We start from the raw sequence: 26,241 nt of genomic DNA, 5'->3' as shown, positions 1-26,241 counted from the left end.
GCATCTCAGTTACAGCATTTTTTATTTTGGCCTGACTAGTTTTTAGGTCTTTTATCTCTGCAGGCAGGGTTTCTCTGGTGTCTTCTATGCTTTTTTCAAATCCAGCTAGTAGTCTTATGACTATTGATCTAAATTCTTGTTCAGATATATTGCTTATGTCTATTTTGAGTAGGTCCCTGGCTGTAATATCTTCCCGATCTTTCTTTTGTGGAGCGTTCCTCCATCTTGTCATTTTGGCTAAGTTTCTGTCTTCTTTTGCGTGTTACAAAGGTTTGTTATATTTTCTCCACCTGAGAGTAATGCTGTATTAAAAAGAGGTCATACACTGACCAGGGCCTGGTACTTAAGGAAGTGTTTCTGGTGTATGTTATGATCACTCTCCTGTTGGATTTTGCCTGTTCTTTCTCACTGGTCAGTCCTGTGCAGGATTCCTCTTTTCTTGCAGTGGGGAGTGTTTGGACATTTATCTAGGTACGCTTTGATTTGTTTGTTGAAAAAAAGCATGGGAAAAAGGAAAGAAAGAAAAAAAAGGGAAAAAAACAGGAAAGCCTGTTCCACAAGGAAGAGAAAAGGAAAAGGAATGAAAAAAACCCAGACAATTTAAAAAATTATTATAAGCCTGATTTCAAAGAAGAAAAAAGATGCCTGATCCTAACAGAAAAGGAAATGAAAAAAAAAAAAAAAAAAAACAAAGTAACAAGCAAAAAACTATAAGCCTGATTCCAGTGGAAAGAAGTAATACAGCCTGGTCCTATTTCCACCAGAACTGAAGAGGATACTTTGAAGCGCCTATATGATCAGTAGACTTGGTGCAGGTAGAATGCTGCCTGTGTTGCTCTTTTGGGGGAGTTCCCTGCTGTGCTAGCTTGGTGTCTGCCCTGCCCCATTAAAGTATTTGCCAGGCACTTGGGGGCTGGGTTTGGTGTAAGCGACTCCCACCTCCCCTGGGGGCTGCTGTGTTGCTCTCTCAAGTCTGAACATGTTGGTAAGGAGGCTAAAATGGCACCACCCCATTCATTTCAACCGCTCTCTTCCTCTCTCCTTTCTCTCTGCCCGAGGAAAGCGTTCTTTTCCCTCCGGAGTATGGATACTTTTCTCTCCCTCAGTTTACTTCCATGTACCTTGTACCTTCCATGAGGTCTCACTCCAATCATGGAGGTCCTTCTTCCAGTCCTCAGATTGATTTCCTCCAAGTGATCTGACCTCAGCACAGCTCTTTTTGAGGAATGAGGAAAACCCAGGGTCCCCCTACTTCTCTGCCATCTAAACTCCAACTCTTTGTGTTTTAATCCAGCTGTACTTTTTTTTGTATGTTTTGGGTTCTGTATAAAATTTCAGTTAAAAATGGCTTCTGCTAGAAATTCAGCTTACAAACTAGTATCCAGATAACATTAAATTACAGTGTAATAAACGATAAAATAAAATAAAAAATTAAAAAAATGGGGATCTCTGTCCTACCCATCTCTATTCCACCTAGTCCACTTCCTGTAAAGTCAAATATTCTTTGTTCTCTTAGTTGTTTCCTCTGACAATTACTTGTATGTAGAAATATAATTGATTTTTGTAAAATTCATTTTATATTCTGTATATACCAATTCATGGTTAGTTCAAGTACATGTTTTTTTTCTTAGATATTTCTACATATATAATCATGTCTGAATAAAGACAGTTTTACTTCTTTCTCGTGTACCTGCATGTCTTCTTTTTCCTGTCTTATTACATCAGTTAGAGATCTCAGGCCTCCTCCCACCTCCTAACATTTAATGCAAGTGATGAGAGTAAAACCCTTAGATTGTTTCTAATTCTTGGGGGAGATCCTGCACCATTATTTATGATGTTGCCCGTAGGTTTTTTGTAATTTCCTATTACCAGGAAATTTTCTTCTATTTCCTAACTGGCTGAAAATTTTTCATAGGCTTTTATTTTGTTGCTGAGAGGATTTTTTTTCTCCTTTTTATCCTTCCAAATTTTTATTTAAGTTCCAGTTAGTTAATATTGCTATTTTATCGTTAAAGGTTATTGAATTTTGTCAGTTGCCTTTTCTGCATCTATTGAAACAATCATATGGTTTTTCTCCCTTTTTCTGTGAATAATGGCATACCAATTTTCAGATGTTAAATCAACCTTGAATTTCTGAGAAAGACTCTGTTTGGTAATGATATATCATCCTTTTTATATATTGCTGATTAAACTTGCTAATTTACCATTAGTGACTTGGCAAATGTCCATAGTCTTTCCCTGGCTTTGATATTGGGATAATACCACTGGCTTCATTAAATGAATTGGGAGGTGTCCCTTCCTCCAATTTCCTGAAAGAATTTGTGGGAATTGGTATTATTCCTTCCTTAAATCCTTATGGGTCTGGTTTTTTTTTTTTTTTTTTTGTATTTTTGTATTTTTGTATTTTTGTTTGAGGTGGTTTTATTTTTTATTTTTTTTATTTTTTTTATTTTTTTTTTTTTAAGATTTTATTTATTTATTCATGATAGTCACACAGAGAGAGACAGAGAGGCAGAGACATAGGCAGAGGGAGAAGCAGGCTCCATGCACTGGGAGCCCTACGTGGGATTCGATCCCGGGTCTCCAGGATCGCGCCCCGGGCCAAAGGCAGGCGCCAAACCGCTGCGCCACCCAGGGATCCCTGTTTGAGGTGGTTTTAAATTACTAAGTCAATTCATGTAATTGCTATAGAGTTATTTAGTTTCTCTTTCTTTTGAGTACATTTTGGCAGTTTTATCTTTAAAGAAATTTACGCATTTCATCAAAGCTGTCAAATTTTTGTTAGTATAGGTTGGTAATATTCCCTTATCCTTTTAATGTCTGTAGGATGTGCTTATCCTTCTTTCATCCCCAATACTGATAATTTGTGTCTTCTTTTTGTTTTGGGCAATCTAACTGAGAAAACAGACTTTTTTTTTTTTTTTTTTAGAATCAGACTTTCTTAAAGGGTAAGATAATAAATAATATAGGCTTTGCTGGCCAAAGGGCAAAAATCTATAATGTTCTGTAGCTACTTAGAGAACACATTAAAAATGTAACTGTTTATAGATGTAAAACAAAACAGAACAGTCCTTATTAGTTTATAGGTTGTGAAAAACAGATGGCTAGTGGGATTGGGCCTAATTGGGCTAGGGTTCTTTCTAGTCTGCCTATATTGCTGATGAAGCTAAGGTTTTTCAGTTTTCTTTTGTTGATCTTTTCAGAGCTTTTGGTTTCATTGATTTTTCTGTTTTTCTGTTTTTTCTTTTTTTGAATCTCTGGTCTCTAGTTCTTTTCTTAATTTGTTCTTTCTTTCTAGCTTAAGATCATTGACTATAGACCTTTTTTTCTTTTCTGGTAAAACGTTTAAAGCTATAAATTTTCTTCTATGAACTAGTTTACCTCCATTCCACAAATTTTTGTTATATTTTCATTTTCTTTAAGTAAAAAGAATTGGCTGGCTTCCTTATAACCCTGTTACAGGAGGTTGAATCTCTGGGTTGCTTTTTTCTGAATGGATTATGTAAATATTAGAATTCCAATTACTTTAGAGGTTTTAGAGCTAAATGGATTATATAATGAATGATTATAAATGATGTCTTTAAGTTCTTCTTTCGAAATTTTTTTATTGTGGTAAAATAAATATAAAACTTAACCATATTAATTTAATTTAAAGTGTAGAAGTCAGTGGTATTAAGTACCTTGGTAATCCTGTGCACATTCACACCATCCATACTGATAATTCTTCTTCTTGCACAACTGAAATGCTTTACCCAGTAGGCAGTAACTCCTCATTCTCTCCTCCCTCTCCCCCTGGCAATCCCATTCTGTTTTTTGTCTTCATATTTTTGATTACTCTAGGTATCTTGTATAAGTGAAATCATACAGTATCACTCTTTTTTGTGACTGGTTTATTGCACTTAGCATAATGTCCTCAAATTTTATCTATTCTATAGCATATGTCAGAATTACCTCTTCTATTTTTACAGGTTCTTTATGTACTAAAGAATGTCTCCTCAAAAAAGTTTTTAACTGCTGAACTCTGTACTTTAAAATAGTAAAGATGATAAATTTTGTGGGTTTTTTTTTTTTAACACACTTGAAAATTTTCTTTTACTTTTCTCATCATTGGACATATTTTCACAGACTTGATTTAATTTTGTAAAAGACTGTTTGGTATTTCTAAGCAGCTTTAAAAATAATCCTAAAATTCAGTGTAAAAATAAGGTATCTAAAATATACTTTCTGGAAATCATTGCTGTTTAATGTTACTTCAAAGATGTGTACAGAAATAGCAGCTATTTTTGTAAGGGTGTGCATATTTATCCGTTGGATTTACTGGTTTTGTTCATATATGACAATAAAAATAAGATAATGTTGAAGTATGATTTTCTTAGATTTGTGCTTAGAAGAAATAACATCTTTAGTTGTGAGGACTAAGTCTTGTGAATATAGGTAGGTAAACAGGTAGCTGCTTCTGTATTGTATATTGAGATGTTAAATGTAATTAAATGGATGTTTAACTGGGTGTTATATGAAAGGGGAGTGCAGCATTTTTTTTTTTCTCCCTCACAAACGAAATAGTTGATTTTCCCCTTGGCTTAATAAGGAATAATGATTATTGTTAAAAAAAGAAAATTACATGAAATCCCACTATCTTACACAGGTGAACACATGCATGCCCCCAAACCAAGTGCCATTGTCAGTGGAACTGTGGATACCCTTTTCCTGAATCCTCCCACCTCATCATGGTTAGCTAGATATGTATGCTTCTCTGTGTTTTTGTTATGAACATGTAAAAGGTATAGTAGTTTGTCAACTAAGAACATGGAACCATATTAATCACTTTTGTACTATAGCTTCCTTCCCTCTGTTTCCCAATACATTGTGGCAGTCGCTAAGTCAGGTGAACAGGCTTAATTGTATATCTTGTTTGAGTTCTGTATAATTTTTTTTTTGATAGTTAAATTCTATTAAAAGACATCCAGCATTTTAAAACATTTAATATTTTTTTGATTCAGAAAGGCCTTTATAATTTGCCTTATTTTTCATAGCAGTGGTGTAATACAGTCAGAGTTTTACTATACTAATCCTTATTTCATTGTTTTTTTTTTCAGGAAATATTAGTTAAATGCTTATTGTATGCTGAACACTGAACATTGGAGTAGATATCAGAGATTACTTTTTTAAAAAAAATTGTTTATTGCTTTCTGTGCTAACTGCTTGACATATCATTTAATCCTCTCAACAACCTTACTATTCTTACCATTTTTTGGTGATGAAGGGAAGTTAAGTAGCTCACTCTGCTCAGGGATTTGAAATACATATACAAATGATATTTAAACAGCATCGTTCTCATGAATGATATGGTGGTGGCACAGAAATAGGACTAATTGATTCTAAGGATGTAATCTGAAGAAATAGAACAGTGGTGAATACCTTTAAATTGAGCTTTGAGGTATATATAGAAATTCTAGGCAAGAAGAATCAAGGAAGAACAATGACATTCCAAGAAGAGAGAAAAATACTTATCAGGTCACAGTTTTCCAGGAACTACTTGGCATGGCTAGAATGTAGAATGTGAAGTATAGAGAGTTTGGGGGTGGGGTATGAAGTAGGTAAGAATCATATAGCAAAGGGCCTGCATTCATTGATAAAATGTTTAGACTTCATCTTTTATCCATGGTGAAACATGGAAGATATTAAGCATTTTTAACGATCACATTCAACATTTTTTTCTTGGAGGTATTTTTTCTGGTAGCTGATGGTTGGAATAATATTATTGAAATGCCAGAGCTGCTGATTTGTAGCTAAATTAATGGTGGGTTGTGTTTACGTTGCTTTTTTGTTTTTAAATATTTATTTATCTTTAAATAAATGTGTGTGAGTGTAGGGGGACAGGCAAAGGGAGAGGTAGAGAGAGAATCTGAAGCAGACTCACCACTGAGGGTGGAGTCCACGCTGGGCCTATCCCAGGACTCTGAGATCTGACCTGAGCTGAAATCCAGAGTCAAATGCTTAACCCACAGCCACCCAGGCATCCTCTATGAATATAATTTTTGATTGAGATTGTTGCTCTTCAGACAGGCCTGGCCCATCAGGGCATTTTCTCCAGGATTACTTTCTAGCTGCTGCTGTCTTTGGCTTCTCATTTGCTTCTGAAAAGCAGAAGTTACTGGGCTTTGGTGATAGGGAAGATTAGGTGTTTGTAAATTTTGTAGATTAGTTATTTGTAAATTGAGACTACTTTTAATGGAAAATAACAATACCATAATATAGTATTACTTCACATACTACAGCAGTGACTCATAACATAAATTGTCATTCCTTCTGTAACAGTAAAAGCAGCAGATATTTTAATTTATCAAGGATTGCCAGAGAAGCCTCTTCAGAAGGACTGAGAGTTGACATATCATTTAGGAGCTACTTGTAGTAGAGCCAAGAGCCTAATAGTTTTTGGCTAGTTATTGTTAAAGTTCTGAATGTACATAAAAAGTACTTTCCCTTTGTTGCTTGACTTAATATAGTTGAAGATTATTTCAGAATCACTTCCCTCTTTTTTTAATTTTATTATTATGTATGCTGCTCTATGTTAGGAACAAAAAATATAAATTGCTATTCCAAACATGAGGATTTCACTTTTGTGATTGTTTTCTATAATGTGCCCTAAATTTGCATTTTAAAAATGTCTAGGGACCCTACTTAAAAAAATATTTATAGGGGTGCCTCATTGGTTAAGTGTACAACTCGTGATTTTAGCTCAGGTCTTGATCTCAGGCTGGTGGGTTTAGGCCCCAACTTGGGCTCCCTGCTAGTTGTGGAGCCTACTTAAAAAACAACAATAAAACTTAAAAAAAAATATTTGTAGTCTCATTAAACAGATCAAATTGTGATACTGCATTTTAACCAATTAATGCTACAATAATAACGTTGAGAATTTCCAGATAGCTTAGAAAATAGTTTAATTCCAGTCCTCTGACTAACCTAAAAGCAGAGGAAGCTCTGACGTTGTTACTTCATTGATTGCCAGGCACTTGGTTTGCATCCTAGTTGAAAGGCATTAGTTAGGAATTTTTGTTCTGCTATTTTGAAATTATGATGGCCAATCTTCCTTCTGATTAGTAGTACTAATATTAGATCAGATGATGATATGCTAGTCTGATTTTTTTTTAAAGATTTTATTTATGTATTCATGAGAGACACACAGAGAGAGTCCGAGACATAGGCAGAAGGAGGAGCAAGCTCCCCACAGGGAGCTTGATGTGAGACTCTATCCCAGGACCCTGGGATCATACCTGGAGCCAAAGGCAGACGCTCAACCACTGAGCCACCCAGGTGCCCTGCTGGTCTGATTTTTGATTAGTATATGTATATATCTTTTCATCCTTTAATTTTTCATTTATCTGTGTCCTCATGTTTAAAATAGATGTCTTGAGGCATCTCCCTGCCTCAGTTGAAAGAGTATGCAACTCTTGATCTTGGGGTTATGCGTTTGAGTACCATGTTGGGTGTAGAGATTACTTTAAAAAAAAAAAAAAAAGGTGTCTTGTAAGTAGCATATTGTTAGGCTTCGCCTTTTTTTTTTTTTTTAATCCAGTTGACCAATCTTGTTTTGCTGTGTTTAGACCAACAAGTTTTTTCCCTTTTTAAATAAAGGACCAGAGAGTAAACATTTTATTTGGTCTTTGTGGTCCCACTGGTCTGTGTCATGTACCCATTCAATTTTGCCATTGTAGTATGAAAGCAGACTTGGGCAGTATGCAAATATCAATCTTGTCTGTATTTCAAGAAACCTTTATTGACAGAAATAGGCAGTGGGCCAGATTTGGCTCAAGGACTCTAGTTTGCCACCTGGTTTACCTTTTATACTCAGTGTAATCACATTTTCATTGGATGAAAATCTGTCCTCCTGGTTGTTTTGTATTTGTTCTATCTGTTCTTTGTGGGGTATTTTGTTTTGTTTTTCTTTCTCTGCTCTCCTTTGAATTAGTTATTTTTCTATGATTGTATTTTATCTCCACTACTGGTTTATTTATGCCTTTTTGTAGTGATTGCCCTAGAATTTAATATGCATCTCCAGTTATTTACCCTCCAAATTATTTTATCTCTTTATGTATAATGTATGAACCTTAAAATAGTGTAAGTTTTCCAACTCTTGCCTCCTGTTCTCTGTGCTATTGTCATACATTTTACTTTTACATTATTTTATTTTTAGATTACATTGGAGAGAGACTTTGCAAACTTTAGTGTTTAAATTACTCTTTAACAACCCTCGCTGTTAAGGTTTGTCATAGTAAGTTGTTAGAGTCATTAATTTGTGTGACTCACAGGAGTTAAACAAAGAGAGGCAGTAAGTAAAAAAGCCTTAGCCTGACAAAGATTGCTAGAAGAGATCCTCAGACAGCTACAGAGTAACATTTTATCCCATCTGTACCATTCACAATTTTTCTTTTAATTACTCTTACTGGAAAGTCTAATTTTGTTTTTTCTCCATGTGCTATATAATGAGCATTAGAGCCAGATATTCTGCTTTTATCTGACAGACTGAAGATTTCTCCAGTTCTTACATTCTGGATTCTTAGATGTGTATTTCAGCTTTGAGTTTTTTAGGCAACAGAGTAATTGGTAACTTTATAATTTTTACATATATAGATAAAGCCAGTAGTCTCTCATGTTGCATTACTGTGCCTCTTTTTCATAGACATAAGATTTCTTTCTTTCTTAAGACATAGAGAATATAAGTAATGTATTCACTACTTAAAATTAGTTGGTTTTTCCTTCAAGAAACTTTTTTTTTTTTGTAGTACTTGTGTGGTAGTAATCGAAAAGACAACATATTTATTGATCCAGGATACCAAACATTTGAGCAAGAATTGAATAAAATACTCCGAAGTTGGCAACCCAGCATACTTCCAGATGGTAATACTCTTTTTATTTTTTTAAAAAGATTTGGTAATTTATTTTAGAGAGCACACATGCATGCGAGTTGGAGGAGGGGTCAAAGGGAGAGGGTAAGGGAAAGAGAATCTCCAGTAGATTCTCTGCTGAGTGTGGAGCCCCATGCAGTACTCCGTTTTATGACCCTGAGATCATGACATGAGCTGAAGTCAAGAGTCGAATGCTTAACCAACTGAGCCACCCAGGTGTCCCTGTAATGCCTTTTAAATAAGGAATTCCATTGCTAACTTGCTGCTGGGATTTTTATTTTTACAGGAAGCATATTAGAAATAATTAGGGAATAATTTAAATTAGATGGCATATTTTTCAGTATACCTATTGATGAACTTACTGTTCATCTTTTGTTGAGTTAGAAATGAATGTAGTTGATAACTACTGTTTATGAAGAATTTTGTAATAAATGTGACCCTCTTTCTCTGGAGTAAGACACTGGATGTTTATTTCATAAGGCCTCTAGGGGATAATATTGTAATGTAAATTTCTCTAAGAAATCTGTTTTAGGTGTGTGAAGAAAATATGTTTGTGAATGGAAATCAGCGATCTTTTTTCAGGAATTCTACAGGTTTAAATTCCTTTCTGACCTTCTGTGCTTGTCCTACAGAAGAACAGAAGCAAACATCTAGCCCCTTACTCCAGAGATGCTAGTTCCATAGTCTAGTGTGTCTCCCCTCGCCTCTTTTTTTAAAGAGCTGCATAGGGAATTCTGAAATTCATTCCAGTTTTGACCTGGTGTGAATGGAGGATTGGAATAAGTTTGTTCTTGAATTAACTTTATTTTTTAGATGATTAAATTAAAATTGTTTTATTTATTGTAATTCTTTAAAAATGTTTCTCTTTATTTAAGGGTCAATTTTTTCTCGAGTTGAAGAAGATTATCTCTGGAGGATAAAACAGCTAGGATCACACTCTCCTGTAGCTCTTCTGAATACCCTGTTCTACTTTAACACTAAGTATTTTGGCCTGAAAACAGTGGAACAACACTTAAGACTTTCCTTTGGCACTGTATTTAGGCACTGGAAAAAAAATCCTTTAACAATGGAAAACAAAGCATGTCTTCGATACCAAGTGTCTTCCTTATGTGGAACAGATAATGAAGGTAGTGTAACATTTTTATTTTCAGGTCGTCTGTGGCAAGGATAGCCAAACTTAGCCTTACTTAATAAAGACTACCTTAGGTCACTTGTCAGGAATCTAAGGACTGCTATTTTCATGAAGTAAGACAACTTCTTAAAACATCTTAGTTCATTCTGTTAGAAAAATTGTGAGTTACCAGAAGCCACATATTTGGTATAGTAGATACTAGGAGTGAATAGTATATCCTTTCTTCAAGATTGGTCTTAGGAGTTTATGTTATTTTTATTTTTTAAGATAAAATTACTACTGGAAAAAGAAAACATGAAGATGATGAGCCAGTATTTGAACAAATTGAAAATACAGCCAATCCGTCTAGATGTCCTGTGAAAATGTTTGAATGCTACTTGTCTAAAAGGTAAGTGTTAATGATATTTAATTTTTCAAATGGTAGTATGGGTTAGTTGCCTTGAATTTAACATTACAAAGTGACCTTTTTTTCACTGATCTTTTTTTAGGTTTTTCTCTCTCTCCTCATGCCTAATGTTTGTAGTCTCATTATTATAAAATACCCAGCTTATACTTTATACTTTAGGATTAGAGCTTATGTTAAGAAATTGTCATCTTTTAAACTACAGTAATACCAATGATTACATTATATATAAATGCATAGGGAACAAACTGTTTTTGTAAAGGATTAGATAGTAAATGTTTTCAGCTTTTTTGGGTTATAGAGTCTCTGCTGCAGCTCTTCTGTTATTATAGCCAGAAAGCAGCCATATACTATATGTCAATAATACTATTATATATATTAAATTTATTTATAGTATATAGTTTTATTGTGTTATAAAATTTAACACAAACAAGTGATAGGCTATAATTTGCCCACTCCCCTGATGGAAAGGTATGTTCAAAGGTAGAATGGAGATGAAAATGAAGTACTTTACATTTAAGAGAAAACAATCCCTTAAGGTTGGAAAGATATAGTGTTGAAAAATATAGTAGTTTTACTACTACCACTGCCCGCCCCCCAATCTAATAAGAACAGACATTTTCGAAAATTTTAAACCAGTGAATTTATGGTTTACAGATCATAAATTATTTTATGCTTGTCCGTTGCTTTATATATGTACTCTTTAATTTTCAAAGAGTTGAAAGTATATTTCAATATACTTATGAATTAAGTATATTTTCTTATGTAAAGTTTTATAAGTTATGATGAGGTCCCCAGGTTAGTTCTTAAGAACTCATAAAAGTAATGGTGTCATCTATAGATTAGAAACTCCTATCTTACTATTATCTTGTTGGTATTTTAAAAGTTAAAATTTCTTTTGTAAAATGCTATTGGGTAATTTTATTTTATGAGCGACTGTATTTCATCAATTTTAAGACACATTTTTCAGATTTTACTATTTCTGAAACTGGGATGCATGTTATGTTTACATTTTAAAATTGTAATTGGCAACATTTTACTGGTTGAGTGGCAGTTTTAAAGTAATGATTAAAAATATTGTTTCTATTGTTTTGGATTCAGTGAAATACAGAATTTAAGTTATGGTGGGAAAATAATCTTTCATCAAGAAATTAACTTCCAATATATCTTAATGATAGAATATTTAATGTAAGTAATGAGACGTGGTCTGACCACATGATACGGTTAATAGTAATGGAATTATTCTTGGAAGGAAAAAAGAAAGTTTGGGGGAGTTTTGTGTATATACTGTGAAATTGACTTTTTCCTTTCTCCCAAAGTCCACAGAATCTTAATCAGAGAATGGATGTTTTTTATTTGCAACCAGAATGCTCTAGTTCTACAGATAGTCCTGTCTGGTACACATCTACTTCACTGGACCGAAACACCTTGGAAAATATGCTTGTACGGGTTCTTTTAGTAAAAGATATTTATGATAAAGACAATTATGAACTGGATGAAGACACAGACTAAAAAGGAACATTTCAGAAGCAATCGGGATAAAACAGCATTAGATAGTCATGCTGCTAGATCTTTATTATGGAAAACATTTCAAGTTTACTCCTTCTGTTTTGAGTTTTGTAGCAGTGTACCCACACTGGGTATTACCATGTAAATAATCTGTGAGTGAAAGTTGCCATTATTCTATGTAGTGGTTTTAGGATACTTAACAAATACATTCAAATTCTTTTTTTATTATTTATTTGATTAGGTATGTTTGTAACTTTTTACATTACAAAATACGAATGAGAATGTGCCATGTATAATTTTTTTCTTGTAGTAAGAAACATCCATATTGCACAACTCTACTGTTGCAAAGCTTCCCTGAAAGGAGGCTCTTTTACTGGGTTCTTGACCAGATGGTTGTGTATGGGTAGCACTACTAAAAGTTTAGAACTTGCAGTGTCTTTCAGAATTTTTAAAATAAACTGTAAACTAATAGGCTGGGTTTTTTGTTTTGTTTTTTGGGGGTTTTGTTTGTTTTGTTTTATGTTTCAGTTACTGAAGCCTTACAAGGTTGTGTAGAGAGATACCATCTTCTGTACCAAAAATAGACAAGAGAATGCTGTCAATATTGGTGTACTGTAATGTGAATCTATACTGGTGAAAACAACTTTTTGTTCCCCTTATTAAAACCTTAGTGTCCTTTTCTCATTTGTGGCTTTCTGCATCACCCCAGTCAACAATAAAAAAAAAAATATATATATATATATATATATATATATGTATATATATGTATGTATATATGTGTGTGTATATATATATATATGAAGAATGATGTTGAAAACATGATCATTGAGACATTTTCTTTGTAAAAATGTCCAATGAAACTACAGAATTCTGTTTTCTATGCCAACCATAAGTATCCAAAATCCCATTCATTTATAGAAGTTTGATTTTTTCTTTTCCCCCTCCCCTTAAAAATAGAGATCATGTTGCAGTATCTGAGTAGTACTCTAAAAACTTTACCAATTTTATTAGAAATTTTGTATTGCCTTCAAATATGACTGATGCATATGTTGGATAAAATTATTTTTAGAAATGCCACTCCCAAAATAGTTGTTATAGAAAGTCAAGCTAGTTTAAATAAGATAGTATCACATTTTACTATGAAGATTACCAGTGTAGTAATTCTGATATTTCAGATGATTGAAGAAGAAAAAGAAACTGATGGATAAGATAAAGTCTATCTCGAAGGAAGTCACATTTGATGTTAGATTGTTTGGCTTTTAAAATTTAATTACTTCTTATAGAAGATTGCATTAAAAAACTTTGTGCTTCTGCAGAGCAATTTATCCGTTGCAGACCTTTTCTTTTAGAACAAGGAAGTTTACTTAAAATCCTACTTTATAAAGACTAAGCAAAATGCTAGCTGCAAATTATTATAAAGAAATCATTTGGCTGAAATCCTAGAGCATGTGTGTAATCATATTGTCTTGTTTCTGATTCTTGACTCATCATGGTGACATTAGTTTTTTAAAATTGTTGGGGGGAATTTGGGCTATTTTCCACAGTGGTTAGGCAATGTCTACATGTCCCTTAGATATTTCTCTCTTGCTTAGGATAAATATTAGCATTCAGAAGAAATTTTCTCAATCATGATATGGAAAATTTCACAAGTGTAATCACTGTATATTTAAGCAATAATTATCAGAAATGTTTTTGGCATAAAATTACTTTATAATGTTCTAACTTGTTTTATAAGTTTGAATAACATTTCTGTCCCTTAATTTTATATTTGTTGATTTGATAATCAGACTGACAGTAGCAAATCTGATATTAGTTTACTAAAATAGATTGCTCATTGTTTAATGAAGAAAGGTGGGTAACGTATTTAAAATATATACTACAAAAATTTTCCTCATACTTACCTTTTTCCGGAAGTACTTCAAGCACTTTTCCTATAAATGCATATTGTTGATTAAAAGGCGGTTAATCCTAACCATCTTTTATTCTTCAAAGTGGTGCTATATTCCATCAAGCAATAATGTTTGCCCCAAATGTCACTTAATGTTTATTCTACCAAATACCATACATTCTGCCATGGTACTACTATTAAGCACCTTGTCTTGCTATTTACATTTCCTTTATTGTACAGTTTAGCTTTTCTAAACAAATGTCTACATAATTTTGATCTTAACATGATTGAGGATTTAGAGCTCTTGTTTTTGTCTTGAATGCAATCCAAGGATTGATTAACTTGACTCTCAGGGGGAAAAGAAAAAAAAACTTTATAAGAATTGTCTGTTCTGTGAAACTTATTTCACCTAGAATACATTTATTTCATTGGTTCCTGAATGTCCTTAATTTGTGTGGTCGTAGCTGACTGCTGACAAAGAGGACAGTTAAATGGTAGCAGTTTCTTTTTGCTTCCAAGTGATTTCTGATGATAGCATCCTGTAAATATAACTTTATTGTCTTTAGATGTCTATTGGAGATGCTATATTTTTTGTTCTGAAGATTTTGCCATTTAAAATGAATCAGAGTTTTTATTCATACTGAGAAGGGTGATTTTCCCATGCAAATTGAATCTTCATTAACACAATTTTTGGGTTTTAAACTGTATTAGGTAATATAAGACATTAAAGGATTTTTCTAGGCAAGAAGTTCAACTTTTTTTTTTCTTTTTTGGCCATAAAAAGACTTCTATTAAAAAAAAAAACAAAAAAATACTTCTATTACACAAGTTGTTACCAGTGTGTTAAACATAACTGAGATAGGGAGAAGATGCATATTGTACTGCGCATTCAAACTTTTGTCACTGTTTTTCTCATGGACTTTCCCTATGTCCTGGCCAATTTGGAGTGGGGTAACTCATTTTTGGGACAATTTGAAAATGGGATAACGTGCTTATGCATAGTATTAAGGATTACAGTAATGGAGAAGTCCTAAAACTGCGAATTTTTGGTTTGTACTACTCTTATTGTGGGTTCATTGAATCCGAGATCTTAAATATTTTGCAGTCTTAAATCACTATAAAAATTTACACTTATTTTGCCAGTTATTTCCAAAATGTACTGTTATACATATGTCACTTAATGTTCTAAGTTAACACTGACTGTAGGATAATGTCCTTGTTCCCCTCATACAAAATAGTCATGAAAGTGTACATGAAAATATTTTTAAAGAATAAATTTCTTTAACTAAATTATAATACTTTTGGATTTCCCCCCTTAATAAGCCCCTTGCTCATTTTTAGAGAAATTCTTTGATTCAGTTAGTCCATTTTACTGTGTTCTTAGGAGTGGACCCTTTGTAATGCTGTTTTCCAGTGTTAAGTTTTTTTTGTTGTTTTTGGGTTTATCATACTTGAAAATAATACTAACAAAAATCTGATATATTTAGAAGTTGATGTCCAGAACAGGTTAACTGCATCAGTCTGGGTCTGAGAATAGAAACATCTAAAGTGTGGTGTCTCAATTTGTATTATTTTTTTTTTTCTTAGAAGCTAGATGATAGAGGGACTCCCAAAATAAGTTACTGTGATTCCTTGCCTTATAAGGAACCGGACAAAAGAAAGTTGTTTCTTAAAATCTGGGCAGATAGTGTCTTAAGTAATTATTGAATTAAGCTCATGAATTTAGGCCTTTTGAGAAAAAAGAACCAAAGAGAAACTAAGATTTAATCTGTAAATACAGAATTAGACATAGAACCAAAGAGAGGGTCACAGACCATTTGTGTCTACCGTTGGAGATCTTTCTATCATTGAAGGAAGGCAGGTGTAAATCCTAATTGAGTATATTTTATTTTCTGTTGTAGTACAGTGGAAAGAAAAATTACAGCTCTTTCTGGGACTTCCAACCACGTACTTTATTCTGTTTGGGCCTTGATTTCTAGATCTGTAAAATGAATTGATTTCTGATTCTGGAATTTCAAATTAAGCACAGTTGATACTAGGCTTAAGAGGCTTAGTAGTAAATCCTACAGATTTATGTGTGAAGCCTTATGATTTATTTTAGACACATTTTCTTGGAAAGGGGAAAGATCTTTCCTAAAATAGCCTTAACACAGAAAGTATTAGTCCTGGTTTTTTATAAGTCCTATTCAGATAACTCCTCAGAAGTAAATTCAGCACATGAAAATTTATTATTATAAAACTTAACAGCCTGTCTTTGTTACATATTTCCTCTGTGCCAAAGAACTGTTGCTAACCATGGTAGTTAAGGAGGAAGAGAAAAAGATTAAGAAGACAAAAGTGTTGCAGTTACGGGCTGTAAACAAGATATACTGTTCTATGTACATTTAACTACTAGAGAACATCGGATATATTCATGATAGTTTACAACAGAGAAGATGGTGTATACTCATAAATGCCCTAAAAGGCTTTTTGGTCTAGAGTAGGTTTCACAGAATTGCCACCACCTGTTGATTATATAAAATATTAGATTCCTATAACCTGGCTTATAATGCTTTTAGCTCCATTAAAAATGGTCAGTGGCACAATTTCTGACTCTTGATGGCTCCCTTTTGATGGCATCAGATTCATCTCTGGCTTTCAGACTGACCCATTACAAGAGTAATTAAAAATAGCACCCAAAGGGGGGCACCTAGGTGGCTCAGTCAGTTATGTGTCTGCCTTTGGCTCAGGTCCTGGGGTAGAGCCCCATGTTAGCGGGGAGCAGGGAGCCTGCTTCTCTCTCTCTCTCTCAAATAAGTAAAAAAAAAAAAAAAAAAAAAAATCAGCCAAAGAGGTAGGTAGCTTAGAGTACCCTCATCATGCATCCCAGAGGATTCTAAAAGGCATTAAACTAACATTGAATCAAGGTGAGTAATTCAACTTCTGGGTTATATAGTATGGATGGAACATACAAGGTGCAATATATTAAAGATATTTTTAAAGACTTTATACACTAAGAATTTTTTTCGTAGTAAATGCTTTTGAAGATAGAACCTCTCAAATATTTTCTAAATCATGGGTGTACTATTCTTAACACTATAAGAAAGATTAAACCTTTCCATTTGGATTATGTATTTGTAGTTCTAAATTGATGTCAGCAGATGGCAATAGTCTACAGCACAGCGTGCTACTATGAGTAAATAATGATCTTGATCAGAAACCCTTGGGAGATTTAGAATTCAGAATTTTCAAAAAATATATATGCTTGAGGGATGACTGGGTGGCTTAGTGGTTGAGCATCTGCCTTTGGCTCAGGTTGTGATCTGGGGGTCCTGGGATCGAGTCCTGTGTCGAGCTCCCCGTGGGGAGCCTGCTTCTCCCTCTACCTGTCTCTGCTTTTCTCTATGTCTCTCATGAATAAATAAATAAAATCTATCTATACATACATACATACATACATACATACATACATACATACATATGTGCCTGTAGTTTACATAATACCTTCGCATTGGGGCTTGGGGCAGTCCTTACGCAGCAGTAAGTCAGATATCCATAGTAACTGGAATAAACTGTACAGCTATATAGAAAGCTTTACATAGTTAAGGTCAGTTTTTGTCACAAACAGGAAAAACTAGATTTTCAGACTTGGATCTTAGAATTTCTAACAAGGAACTGCAGACCTGTAAATAAAAGTAATGTCCTATCTAGTATTTTCCTTCTAATAAAATATCTATTATTTTTTCTCTTTTTGCTTAGTTGTGATAGAGGTAACTGAAGATTTTTTAATAAAATGTATATTAGATTTAAAGAAAAAATGCAAGGAGTGCTTAGGCATAAATATAAATGGCACTTCTTAAAATCATTTTTGAATTGTGAAACTTAAAAATAACTACTTTTACTTTCCATTTGCATCTGTATTTGTAGCATAATTCTGTAGAGGTATGATACACATATGAATAGCTGCAGTCATATCATGAAGCCAGTCATTTATTCATTCAACAGATATTTGGGTGATTATTCTTTCAGGCACATTAAGCCAGGTACTGAGAACACAACAGAATGTAAGACCCAGCCCCTCCTCCCAAAGACTTGGTCTAGTTGGGGAGAAATATGATCATGTGATGGAATGTCAGAGTAAGTTCGGGTCTCAGGCCTTATTGAGAGCAATCACTTGTATTAGAAAGCAAACTAATATTGTCAAGTTTTTTTTTTTATCAATATCCTACTCTTAGCTCATCTCTTTAATTCCTGACTGCGGTTCCAGATTTCTGCATTACTCTATTTTCCACTCTGGAAAGGGAGAGGTGCCAATTACTTTTAGGGTGCAGAAATAGATTCAAATTGAAAAATAGCAGTGAACATCTACCACATTGAAAGCTCTCAAAGGTTATTAGTGTTTTTTAATTGTTTTTATTTATTTTTAACAATTTTATTTATTCATGAGAGACACAGAGGCAGAGAGTAGCAGGCTCCATGCAGGGAGCCTGACGTAGGACTCGATTCCCAAACTCTGGGCCATGTCCTAAGCCAAAGCTGAAGGCAGACGCTCAACAACTGAGCCACCCAGGTTTCCCATCAATTCAGTTTTTAATCACTATGCTACAACAATATATTTCATTAGAATGTAAGCTCATAAAAAAAATAGATTAGAATGTAAGCTTATGAAGTAGGGAGGTTCCCTCCCCCGCCCCCCGCTATATCCCTAGCTCCCAGCAAAGTTTGTGGCATTTGCTAGTTAATGTTGAATGAATTTATGACTGTAAGTGCTTAGAAATTCAGTAACTTTTAAAATAAAGGAGCCGTTCAAATAGGACCTATGATTCGTGAAGTCACAATTTTTGGTGTCCCTTTGAACACTTGTGTTTCTATGGGTGTGTCTTCAGTTTACTCAGCATATACAATGAATTTCTATAACCTTCCCAGTTAAGAGGGCCACGGGGATTGGTATATAGGGCTAGATTTGTAGTAGTGTTCAAAATATAGACACTTAAAAATCACGAAATTTATTGTTAAAATGCAGATTTCTGACCTGTCCCCTGGAGATTGATTTAGTAAGATTGACAGTGGGTTACAGAGCTGCATTTTTTAATGCCTGGGTTAAAAACCCAAAGATCTACAATAAAAAAGTTGGCCCCTCCAAATTTTAAAAAATGGAATTGAGTAGGATAGAACACAATAAAGGTGTTTTCCTCATGAAAGTTGTTTTATATTTGGGTATTGGATGACAAATATAAAATACATTTCTTACGGTTTTTAGTCAAATGTTTGAAAGCCCTCCTCTAGGAAACTGCATCTATGGAAGGATTTACTGATAACTGGAGCCTTCCATTTTGTTTTCGAATGTCACTTAATTTTATCCACACAGTTTCAGAGTCGTGAGCTATGGAGGCACATGCTTTTTATTTTGCCATAAATAAGTAGCTAGGTAAATTTAATGTGGATTATCTGAGATAGACTTATTTCTCTGTTTTCTATAAATTTGAGGCTTTTTGTGTGTGTGTAAAGGGGAATAAGATCAATAGTTATTGGAGTACTTTTTGTTTGATAACCCATAAGGTTTGTTGGTATTATCTACAAAGATCAATAAAGCCTAGGGCCACACAGACAATGCTGGAACTGTGATCCAAATTAAGGTCTATATGGGAAAGTTCATGTGTGCTGCTTAACCTTTTTGCTGTCCATTTACTGTTAACAGACATGAAAGTAGGTAATCCTTTCAGTCAATCCCCGTCATCCATGAACTGCTTTTCAATGATATAACATGTTTATTAGTAAGCATACACCAAGACAAACATTAATAGGTGAGTATGCAGCAAAATTTTGGAAGACAGAAGGCAGATAGCTAAATGGAGATGGGCTTAGCAGAGCCAATAATAGCCACAACTAGAGCACTTAACTCTGCCAGCCCTCATCTGCATATCTGCAGCAGGATGTACCAAAGAGAGAGAGACCGAGACCGACACAACCATGACCAATGCTGCTCTAGTCCATTCATTGTCTCACTCTCCTCGATTACTATTTCCTACCTTTTCCTCTCGTCTCAAAACTCTAACACTTCCCCATCCTTAAGCTTAGGAGTCAACAAACTTTCTGGAAAGTACCAGAGAGTCCATATTTTGGGCAACATGGAAGTTATGTAGATACTTAAATTTTCACAAATTTATTGACAATTCAAAATGTAATAATTGAGTGCAACTTCTAACGTCTATTGAGAAGGATGCCTTTTGGGGGAGTATCCTTTTGCTTAATTGGTATTTCAAGTTAACATCAAGATCAATTGCAAATGTTCATCTGTTAGATTTTGCACATTTCATCTTTGAAAGTATATTTTTAAATATGTGTTGCCAAATACTGGTATCAATCCATGACTGATTTTGATCAAGCATATTCATCACATAGAAGGCATTTATACAGTTAGGTTCTTTTGATACTTGCCTTTTAGCATGTTATTATGTTGTAGGTTAATTACTTCTGACAATTTGATGGGATCTCTTCAGTTGCACAGTTATAAATGAATTTTGAAATAAGGAAATTTCCATTACACTTGCATTGATCTTTGAAACATACTGGTAGAACTATAGTTTGAACATGGAAGATATATCTATCTGCTGTAAATAGGTGTGGGAATGGAGATGCTTCTTTATTTTTTTATGTTTTATTTTTTTGGAGATGCTTCTTTTAACTACCAACAGCATGAGAATTGTAAGCAGCTTGATGTTACTAGTGATTCAAGCAACATTAGTTGTTGGGAATGACTGCAATATGTTTTTTTTTACTAAGCACTGTTTTGCCTTGTAATTTTAGGTTGAATTTATTAAGAACCCATTATGAAGCCTGCAACAAAAACCAATTTCTAAAGTTACTCTGTTCAATAATAGTGGTTGAATACGGTTCTTTTCATTCAATGTCAATGGCCCTGAACTCAGAACCTCACAATGCTACCTTAGTACTGCTAAGCCACTGGGACTGCTGTGTGATATGGCATGTCAGGATATTCAGCTTCTTAACCTGACCTACTCATGTCCACAAGAATGAATGAAATTAACCCTTGATACTACGGCTTAATTAACACATGATAGATTCAACTAAAAAGTACCTGCTGAGGAACAATACCATGAACAACGATGGGCTTTAAATATTTACATTTCAACTAAGACTTTTTATACGACATATATATTTTTGCCACCATTTCTTGCACACATCTTAGATTACTTTTTCATTTTTACTGAATTAGTGTTTTCTCAACTTTGAAAATATTCTTGCCTGTAGTTGTTAACAAACTGTTGAGACTAATTCTTCAGTCCCTTCTAATGACATTGACTCTTTGAAGACAGCTAAGCAGTACTGGTTAAAAATCTTTTGACTCATCAAGAGCTAAGATAAACCACTTAAAATCCTTTACCTTCTTTTTAAAGTTTTAAATGACTTAAAAGGCTAAGCTTATTTTATCTGGATACATTTCTTTGGTTGCTGCAATCAGATAAGATTTAGTTAGCTGTTGGTAAATGACTTGCTTGGCTAGCAAACGAGCCACTTGGAACTTACTTGGTTGCAGCCTCATGTGAATGTTTTCATTTTTGTGAGGAAATTCTGCTGGACTGAGCTATTCCATTTCAACTTTTCTTATTTTTCTGACCATTGCTTTCCTCTGAATTGGAAATATTGTGATAAATTCTCAGTCTGGTAATGCTGTTCTTTTAGCATATCTATAATGTCGTTGAATAAAAAGACAATGCTACCTAGTTTGATAAGAATAATGTACATGCCACTGTGCTTTGGGAGTGTGACATTCAAGAGACATTTTATTTTGACATGGATTTGCAATGGTAAAAAGAAAAAAAACAATTAAATGATGGTGTATGGCAATATACATGGCACTTGAGACACTGTCATGACTAAGTCACTGAGTAGCAGCCCGAATCTAGTAGAGCACCACATACTACTCTGTTGCAACTAAACTGTGCCCTGATAATGCAGAAGCAGCCATAAAAATATGTAGATGAAAAGGCATGACTGCATTCCAATAAAACTTTATTTGTGGACACTGAAATTTTAATTTCATATAGTTTTCATGTGTCACTGAATATTTTAAAATTAATGTTCCAACCATTTAAAAATACAAAACCCATTCTTAGTATGTCATGCAAAAACAGACTGTGGGTAAGGCTTTGCCTGCATGTCTGGATAGGAAGAAAAGTCTGCAAATTTGTCAACCCTTGCTTAAATTGCTTACCTTGATTCCTAATTCAATGAAAATAATTAATGCAATGTTAAAGTAATCAAGAGACTTCCATCCCTCCCACCATCACCTTTACCCACCTAATGTATATGGATTGTTTCCATTAGAATGCAATTTCTTGTTGCTCCCATCTTGAAAAAAAAAAAAAAAAAAAAGAAAGAAAGAAAGAAACGTCCTAATTTTACTTCCCTCCACCTCATTTCTCCGCTTCTCTTTGTAGCAGAATTCCTCATAATTTCTGTCCTCATGGTCTTTAATTTCTCGTCTCTTGTTTCCTCTTATTTAAGGTTTTTGTCCCCATCATTTCACTAATTGTGCTCACTAATGTCACCCGTGACCCTCTGTGTTGTTAAATCCAATGGCTAATTCTTAGCCATCATACTACTTAGTCTATCAGAAGCATTTAAAACTATAGATCACATCCTTTTTGAAATGCTTTTACAATTTAGTTTCCAGTATTCTACATTGTCCTGATTTTTCTCTGACTTCATATAGTCCTTGGTGTTTTTTGCTACTATCCTCCTTATTCTCTGGTCTCCTAAAGTTGGGTACCAGAGGTCAGTTCTTGGGCCTCTTTAACTTAATCCTTTGGGGTTCTTCTGTGGTCTCAATGGCTTTAAATGCCATTGATAAGCTAAAAATTCCAGTACATATATAAAATATATACCTCCAATCTGGAGAATAAGCGAATGACTTTATTTCGTTCTAGTGCTTTAACTGCTTTAGTTCAGTTAATACAACTACCCTGTAAGTCAGGACAGAAAACTTTTAAATAGTTAACTAATGGCTTTGTTCTCCTCTTAAGGTTTGTCATATGTTCTGTGAGTTGGGATTTTTGTAACCCTTTAAAAATGTAAAACCAATCTTAGTTCACAGGCCATACAAATACAGGCTGTGGGCCAGATTTCATTTGTGGATTATAGTGTGTTAACCCTTGCTGTAAGCTATTATACGGTACTTGTATCATTCCCATTTTACAGTTGGAGAAACTGAGGTACAAAGAGGCTAAATAACTTGTCCTAGCTCACCAGCTGGTAAGTGATGAAACTAGGGTACCAATAAGCAATCATGGCTCCAGACACTGTGTGCTTATTCACTACACTATAGTGAGTGAGTGAATATGTCTTCAGTAAGATAAGTTAACAAAAAGCTGGTGATTTATTTCCAGAACCTCCAAAAGTCTCAGGAATTGGGGGCACCAGATGCTCTGAAGATAGGATATAGAAGATTGTTTTAAAGTCTGCAAAAGAGGGGTGCTTGGCTGGGTCCATCAGAAGAGCATGCAACTCTTGATCTCGGGGTTGTGGGTTTGAGCCCATGTTGGGTGTAGAAATTACTAAAAACATAAATAAAAGTCTAAAAAGAAGCCATTTAGCCCTCTCCCCATTCTATGCAGCCTTTTCCTCTACCTGTAGAAGTCTGGAGGTTTAGAGGAGAGGGGACAGAAAGACCTGGGACTCAGGAACCAGACACAACTGAGGCAGGAGTGAAAGGCTTTTCTGGAAACAGGAGGATTAAAAGAACAAGTCCTGGCCCTTGGTGCCCGGGATGCTTGAGGCCAGGCTTCTAGCCCATTTGGCAGAAGATCTGAGGATTCCTCTTGGGAAACAACTAGCCCAAGACAAAAGACAGAGATACCTACAGCTGCTGACATCACAATCTGCACAGCGAACTTAGGGTGAACTCCAACAGGCAGGAAACTTACCCACACCCACAGAGGTCCCTTTTAGGTGTTTTGTACTTTTAAGAAAAATCGACTAGACATTTGAGGTAAGCTTCAGTGGAAGATGGAGATAAAAATAAAATAAAAAAGGAGGTGGAAGAAAAAGCCACAGTGTAAGAGGCAAAAAAAACAACAACAACAACAAAAAAAAAACCCTCAAAACCAAACCAACCAAAAAACAAAAAAGCCAAAAAGCTTAAGAAGTAATACACAAACACAGGAAGCAATCAGGCTATGAAAAGGGAATATTAAAGACTGGAAAATTTTTAAAAAATGCAATAGCAGAAAATTAAAAAAAAATGCAATAGCAGAAACAAAAAATTCAGTAGAAAAACTGGATAACAAGGTTGAGAAAAATTGCATAAAGCCGAGAAAAAAGATGAAAAGGGGCAAAGTATGAGAGAGGAAAATGTATTGCCTCTCAGTTCTATATCCACCCCTCTTTGTCCTGCTATGTGATCCCGGAGCCCCACTCCATAAACACTTCTTTTGCCAATGTCACAACGTCAAATCTTGTCAGTAGAGGGCGCTGGAGGACATTGCAAGAGGGCTGCCCTTGGATTTCAGGCTTTGGTTTTCTTGTTTTCAGGGCAAGACTGTCAGCACATCTTCAGTGGGCAGCTTCCCAAAGATTCAGCCTAGGGGATTTAACATCAAACAACTATAAGTTCCAGAAAGAGAACAGAGAAAGTACAGGGGTGGTAAATGGCAGAGATGTAATATGGGAAAATTTCCCAGATCCAGAGAACAGGATTACCCAGATTGAAAGGGCACAGCGTGCCCAGAATAATTCAGGCTCGGACCAAGACTCATCATTGTGAAATTTCAAAAATCTGGATAGGAAGAAAAGATCCCAAAGGCTTCCACGGAGGAAGAAAAAAAATTCAAGAAACAGATTACATGCAAAAGATAAGGAATCAGAATGTCATCAGGATTTTTAACAGCAGTGCTAGAAGTTAAAAAATAATGGTGCAATGCCTTTAAAATTCTGAGGAAAAATGAGTTTAGAATTCTATAGCTGGCTAAACTATCAGGTAGACTAAGGACATTTTCAGGATGCATATTCTCAGGAAGTTTACCTCTCTTAGGTAAAACTTTGTCAAGAAGTGACACTTCCACCAAAATGAGATTGTAAATGGAGAGGAAGATATGGATCCAGGAAATAGGAGATCCAACCCAGATGTGAGGCAATGAAGGGTAGTGAAGAGGGTTGCAGGGTCACTGTTTCATAAACATGGTATTACCTGTCTGCTCCACATTCACCCCTCTTTGCCCTACTTTGTGATATTGGAGCTGGACTCTATATAAATATTTCCTTTGGCGATGTTGCAACATCAAACCTTGTCTAATAAAGGGCACTGGTGGACCTTGCAAGAGGAAGGGGCATTTCTTGGATTTTGGAATTTGGTTTCCTCATTTTCACGCTAAGGCTGCCAACAGATTCTCAGTGGGCAGCTTCCCAGTGAGATTCCCTGGCACCTTAGTGGTGAGTACCTGGGTATCAGCCCAGCCTCGGCACATGATCGCACTTTTGTGCACAGCCACACCCTCTCCACCTTAGGGAGAGGGCTCTTCTGAACTGGCCCTTCTGTGGGCACTCTCGTCCATCCTAGAGATACTAGTTTCTCTGTGCACCTGATATATCTTTATTCTTTAGGGTTCTCTTTCAATCATTTTCCTAATTGCTAAGTTAATAATTCTTCCTGTTCAATTTTCTCTGTTCATATTACTGGTATGGCTTCTGTCTCCTGGCTGGACCCTGACTGACACGCATAATACAATAAACACTGAAATGTATTTTATCAAAATGTGTGATGTAGTTGTATTGGGGCTATGGTAGAGGGGAGATAGCTCTGTGGATACATGAAGGGTATGTGTAGTAGGAGAGCTAGCTCTTATGGTGGGGAATCAGCAGATTACATTAAAGCATTAAAAACTCAAGAAAAAAAAACTCAAGAAAATACACTACATTTAGAAAGATGGCTGGGCAGCCCGGTTGGCTCAGCGATTTAGTGCCGCCTTCAGCCCAGGACATAGTCCTGGATACCTGAGATCGAGTCCCATGTCGGGCTCCCTGCATGGAGCCTGCTTCTCTCTCTGCCTGTGTCTCTGCCTCTCTCTCTCTCTCTCTCTCTCTCTCATGAATGAATAAACTCTTAAAAAAAAAAAAAAAGAAAGATGGTTGAAATGACCAGAATAGCTAAATGACATGAAAGTTATTTCCTTTGGGGAGCAATAGGACAGGAAGCAGGAGACTGCTAGTTTTCATTATGTGCCTTTTAGTACTGCTTTATTTTTAAATTATTTAAATATATTACTTAAACATTTTAAATTTATTCACAGTAGTTAAAAGGTGGAAACTCCCCAAATGTCTATCAACAGATGAATAGATAAACAAAATGTGGAATCTGAAAAGAAAAAAAACTGACACTATAACATGGATGCACCCTGAAAACATT

The 26,241-nt window shown here is 34.9% G+C and overlaps 1 protein-coding gene across 5 annotated transcripts in view; it reads left to right on the top strand.

Moving 5' to 3' along the window:
• Positions 1-25,988, top strand: part of ZMYM2 (zinc finger MYM-type containing 2) — a 120,285-nt gene extending 94,297 nt beyond the window's left edge. For 4 of the 5 annotated variants that reach the window (XM_025462769.3, XM_035716038.2, XM_035716016.2 and 1 more), the window contains 4 exons: positions 8,784-8,898; positions 9,782-10,033; positions 10,306-10,426; positions 11,761-12,630. In XM_025462769.3, the coding sequence (XP_025318554.1) occupies positions 8,784-8,898; positions 9,782-10,033; positions 10,306-10,426; positions 11,761-11,953 (681 nt within the window). In that variant the 3' untranslated portion in view covers positions 11,954-12,630. Of the gene's footprint in view, positions 1-8,783; positions 8,899-9,781; positions 10,034-10,305; positions 10,427-11,760; positions 12,631-23,227 lie in introns of those variants that run through there. The other variant, XM_025462771.3, reaches the window with a different exon arrangement.
• The last annotated feature ends 253 nt before the right edge of the window (positions 25,989-26,241 follow it).

This window comes from Canis lupus, chromosome 25 (assembly GCF_003254725.2).
Source record: "Canis lupus dingo isolate Sandy chromosome 25, ASM325472v2, whole genome shotgun sequence".
Classification (NCBI taxonomy): Eukaryota; Metazoa; Chordata; class Mammalia; order Carnivora; family Canidae; genus Canis; species Canis lupus.
The sequence above is the reverse complement of the archived record's forward strand: the minus strand, read 5'-3'. Positions and strand labels throughout refer to the sequence as shown.